This window comes from Limulus polyphemus, unplaced genomic scaffold, assembly GCF_000517525.1.
Source record: "Limulus polyphemus unplaced genomic scaffold, Limulus_polyphemus-2.1.2 Scaffold1279, whole genome shotgun sequence".
Taxonomy (NCBI): domain Eukaryota; kingdom Metazoa; phylum Arthropoda; class Merostomata; order Xiphosura; family Limulidae; genus Limulus; species Limulus polyphemus.
The window spans coordinates 260,725-266,069 of record NW_013666889.1 but is presented as its reverse complement, the minus strand read 5'-3'; the positions used below and the strand labels follow the sequence as shown (position 1 = coordinate 266,069).

The following is a 5,345-nucleotide window of genomic DNA, read 5'->3' as shown; positions in this document are numbered from 1 at the left end:
GATATGATCAGACCATCACGTACAGTCCTCGTGAAAGTCGTGTTCTTGTTGTGAGTAGAGTACTTTTATTTAAAAATTGTATTCTGTTATAAAGAAATGGTTGTTACACATACCACAGTTATTTTTATAATTGTCTCAATCTTGAATACCCAAAGTGTGAAATATTTTATGGATATTTGTTTGTGATGTCATTCAATAGATGGCGCAGGTGTTTTGGTTACACACATAGATACTGACATACACGCTACATCCATTGTAGTAAGATGTGATTTTGCGACATGTAGAGCAGGCATACTCTACCAGGGGGCGTATCTTTTATAAATTTTAAGTACCAGCAGAAATGCCCGCCCTCCGGGCAGATATAACTGCTAGTTCCTGCGGCCTTGGCTACTGGCCCTGTGCCCTTTTCTGGAATTGTCTGACAGTTCTACAACAATGTACTCATACTTCACATTAAATAATGTTCACCATCCACGAGAAAAAGGATTTTATTGAAATTTTAGTTTAAAAATGAGCTATCATCACAGAGTAGATTTTATTGAAGTATTTCTTTGTAGGCGCAGTTGTCATTGAAAGTTGCAACACTCATGAGATTTTCACTAAAGAAAAACATTTAATTTTTTAAGTTTATTTCTTGATTGTTTTATATTTGAAACTTACTCCTTATTTTGTAATATTTATTGGTTAAATCTGAAATGTATCATTTTTGTAAACATTTCAATTGTTTTATTTACTGTTCAGCTATAAAAATATTGCCTAGTTATAAAAATATCACCCAGTTATGATTGGTGATGATCGGTGCGGTAGTTTCCGAGATTCGAATTTTGGACGTATACATCGCAACCTCCATTGTAATAAGATATCTCCAGTTGTTGCGTGTCTGTTGTTGCCAGTCAGACGTCGTATACAGTTGCTTCTCTGCCATATTTACGTGTTGTGACCAGCTACGTTTAGAAACATAAATTTAAACCCAGGAATTCAGCTGATGTGACTACCTGGAGAAAGACTCCATTTAAATATAATTAGGGAAAGGGGGTCGTTTAATTATTTAACTCAATTTTATGAAAAGTAAATCTTTCAATTGTATGAGCCGGGCGTGAGCTCTTTGTTAACGTGTCGACTGCGTGTGGGAAGGTCCAAGGTTCGATCCCACTATTAGGTCACGAGTAGTCGCGTAGGCAGTGAGAAATGATTACCATTTGCTCTCCCTCTGGTCAGCAGTTCTAAAGTAGGAATAACAGCGGTAATTCTACGGGGTTCGAATCTCCACAGTGGACACAGCCAATAGCCCAATATTTATCCCTACGTACGTCTGACGATTATGAATGTGAAAATACTTTTTATTAGATAGGCAAAACGATAACGTTTTCCAGACTTCAGATCATTGTGTATTTTATAACAACCTCCTGTGCTTTTCCACCTTTACTTCCGACGTTTGTGTGTGTGTGTGTCTGTATTACGTTATCTGTTGAATCAATGGTACTGTTCCTTTTGTTTTTACACCTTTGATGATTTTTTTTTATTACTTGTTGTTGATTTTGTTACTTTATCACGTGACATAAAATGTATTTGACCAAAGTAGATTCGTTTTCAATAAGGTGTTGTTTGTAGCTGCTAAATTAACCATAACAAAAGTGTTATGACTAACCAAGGACAGAACTAGAAATTGTTGGAGAGTGTTATATACGTCACACAACTGTCAGGACTTATAAAGATCAGCTGTGAGGTTCCTGAGATGAAGTATCACTCATGAAAGCTGCATTGTTAGAAATACTGAATGCAGCTTTAATTGAAACCTGAAACGTTATATGCCTCGTCTCGTGGATTATTGTTGTTGTTTTATTACAGTGTTGTAAGGGTGCGCTTCTCGTGGATTATTGTTGTTGTTTTATTACAGTGTTGTAAGGGTGCGCTTCTCGTGGATTATTGTTGTTGTTTTATTACAGTGTTGTAAGGGTACGCTTGGGAAAGAATCTTGGATGTTTTTATAATCTTATGCTGCGAATCAGGAGAGCGAAGTTTTGGGAAAAGAACAGTTCGACTCCGTATTTTGGCTAGAAAACCACCACTTTTATAATAGAGTTTCCAAGAACTTGAGAATTTGTTGGAATCTTTGGTACGTTTTGTTTAGGGCAGGTTTTATGGAATTTAGGCTTAGTGTTTCTAGTGGAAACAAAGTAAATAGTACGTGGAAGGCTTCAATAGAGGTGCTGTTTGATTGCTGGCAGATGTCAAAGTGGTTTTAAATGTTTATTTTATTAAGTTTTCTGTAGTGATTGTTAGATAGCATGTGTTTTACCTCATTTTCTATGTTCTTAGACAGTTTTAAACTGTAACCAAAAGAGGCTAAATCTGAACATCTATGCATACTTGACGATTGAATAAAATAGCAGTGTTGGTAATTAATTGATATTTTAAACCTGATCGCACGAGGGTTAAACAGTCAGGACAGCGATCTCTAGTGGTCAAGTGTTGCTGTCCCTAGCTTTGACCTCGTGATTAGAGAGAAGATGCAGCCAGCCAGCAGCACCCGCCGTCACAAGAGCTTTGTCTGGATTTTAAAAACCGAATAATGGAATTAATTGTCACTCTTATAACACACCAACAACTGAAAGTTTAAAGCGTGTTTAGCGGCATCACGACACGAATCGTGAACATTTCAATCCGCAGCTCTGAACGCTAATCACTAGGCCTTTGAACATGTTTAACTGTATCTGTATCAAGTTGGATTTTATCTGTATTTCTCCACCTTATAAGTACGCTTATCTGTTATGTTTTTTTTTACATTCTGAATTTCTTCGCTTACAAAGAAACAGCGAAAACTAAAAAGTAAATTGGATTTGTTTAAACGACTTACGATATTTGTTTAAAATAAGTAACAGTTTCCATTAGAATGTTCAGTATTTATACAGTAAAAAATGTGCCATTTAAACAAATATTAAAACGTAGTACAGAAAAACTGCCTACGTTTTAAAGAAATGGCACATTTTTATGTCTTTATATTGTTTCTCTTATATTCAGTTAAAAGCGTTCTTTTTTCTTCAATTTTAAAACAATTTTATAAATTAATGTCCTGTTAAAGCACATTTAATTACGTTTACTAATAAACGTTCATGTTAGAAAAAATACATGAGATTATTAAGTTTTTTTTTCATTTTATTTAAGCTCAAAGCTACACAATGGGCTATATACTCTATGTCATCTGCGGGAGAATCGAACCACAATCTTTAACGCTATAAACCCTCAAACTTACCTTTAAGTCATAAAACAGTAATCTATATATTCAGTCTTTAATGTATTGTTTTAACGGTTTCTATTGTTGTGAAAGTTTTATTTATTGTTGAATACTTAAGAATTTGCTCTCGTAATTTCTCCATGTTAGGCCTAACACGTGTGCAGTGGAAGAAGTCCCAGGAAGTAACAAGAAGTATTGGACGGAGTGCAAGTATTGGATGAACAGAGAAATATGTGGTGTAAAAACGTAAGCTGTAATTGAAAATATTTGATGTCCAACCGCTAGATGACGTAGTGATATAAAAATTTCAGTATGTGTGATTTCAGTGAGTTATGTAAATACAGGTTATTGTTTCTTACGTTATTCGGAGTTTAAATACATTATTTATATTTCTTTTTGTCTGAAGATTCGTATTTAATGTAATTTACTATACTTACGAATCCGAGCTAAGATTAATGTCAGTTGAATTAATTTGTTTTGTTCTGTATTCAGTTTCTAATGTTCCTACATTTGTTGTGCCCTCCTCCAGTGGCTCTGTGGTGGGTCTGCAAGCTTAAAAGGCTAGAATTGTGGGTTAGATACCCGCGTTGGGCAGAGCACAAATAGCTGTCCAATCAGCATTACCTCTTTGAAGTAAGCTTTTCATTTCTATTGTATCTAATGATGTTATGTACTTTAGTTAGGGTAAAGTTAAGGGCCCATTCTGACCTTTAAAAAAAACTAAATCAAACAAAGTCGTTGTTTTTTATTATATTCAAAGAAAATTGTCGTAATGGATACATAATGAAGATAGCCCTCGTTGGAACACTTTCAGTTCTGGAGCTACCACTTCAAATATATTTGAGTGGATTTGTAAATGGGGAAAGGGGCACAGTTGTCCCTGAGGTAGAGCTCTGGATTAGTGAGTTTGTAAGAGGAAAAAGGGGCACAGCTTGTCCCTGAGGTAGAGCTCTGGATTAGTGGGTTTGTAAGAAGAAAAATGGACACAGTTTGACCCTGAGGTAGAGCTCTGGGTTAGTGGGTTTGTAAGAGGAAAAAGGGGCACAGTTTGGCCCAGAGGTAGAGCTCTGGGTTAGTGGGTTTGTAAGAGGAAAAAGGGGCACAGTTTGGCCCAGAGGTAGAGCTCTGGATTAGTGGGTTTGTAAGAGGGAAAGGGGGCACAGTTTGGCCCTGAGGTAGAGCTCTAGATTAGTGGGTTTGTGAGAGGGAAAGAGACAGAAGTTGACCCTGAGGTAAAGCTCTGGATTAGTGGGTTTGTAAGAGGGGAAAGGGGCACAGTTTTGCCCTGTGGAAGAACTCTGGATTTCGTAGTTGGCAAGATGGTTTAAATTTCGTGATATATCACAAACTTTTCCCAGAACTTTAAGCTGTGGGTGTGTTACAAGAGTAACAGTCAAACCGATATCGTGGCTAGTGAGTGGTAGGGTGCTGTTCATTGGTGCCTTCCATCTGGTCAGTAGTTCAAAATTACAGACGGTGGCAGATAGCCTTAATAGCTTCAATCGTAAAATATCCAATTTTCTTTCGAACACTACTTGAAACAGAGAAACCTTTCAGTTGAATATTAGGCTTAAACTGTTTCTTAATTATTTTCAGAGTGATACGTTATGAATGCTGTGAAGGATTTCACCAAATTAAACACAAACCGGGATGTATCGGAGGTTAGTGTGTTGTGATCAATATTGACTCTTCATATAGATGGACTAGTTAGTAGTTAAACAGTTAGATCAACAGATATACAGTTTAAAATACTTTCATCTTGAGATTTACCTTAGAGGACCGACACTGATTCATTAATTAGATATACTGATTTCTTGAGATTTACCTTAGAGGACCGACACTGATTCATTAATTAGATATACTGATTTCTTGAGATTTACCTTAGAGGACAGACATTGATTCATTAATTAGATATAATGATTTCTTGAGATTTACCTTAGAGGACCGACACTGATTCATTAATTAGATATACTGATTTCTTGAGATTTACCTTAGAGGACCGACACTGATTCATTAATTAGATATACTGATTTCTTGAGATTTACCTTAGAGGACCGACACTGATTCATTAATTAGATATACTGATTTCTTGAGATTTACTTTAGAGGAC

At 36.0% G+C, this 5,345-nt stretch overlaps 1 protein-coding gene across 1 annotated transcript in view; it reads left to right on the top strand.

Annotated features, from left to right (window-relative positions):
- The window catches only part of LOC106462905 (periostin-like), a 31,683-nt gene that overhangs the window by 6,475 nt on the left and 19,863 nt on the right, over window positions 1-5,345 (top strand). Inside the window, exons 2-3 of the mRNA XM_013922872.2 lie at window positions 3,383-3,481; window positions 4,832-4,896. Of these exons, the coding sequence (XP_013778326.1) occupies window positions 3,383-3,481; window positions 4,832-4,896 (164 nt within the window). The remainder of the gene's footprint in view (window positions 1-3,382; window positions 3,482-4,831; window positions 4,897-5,345) is intronic.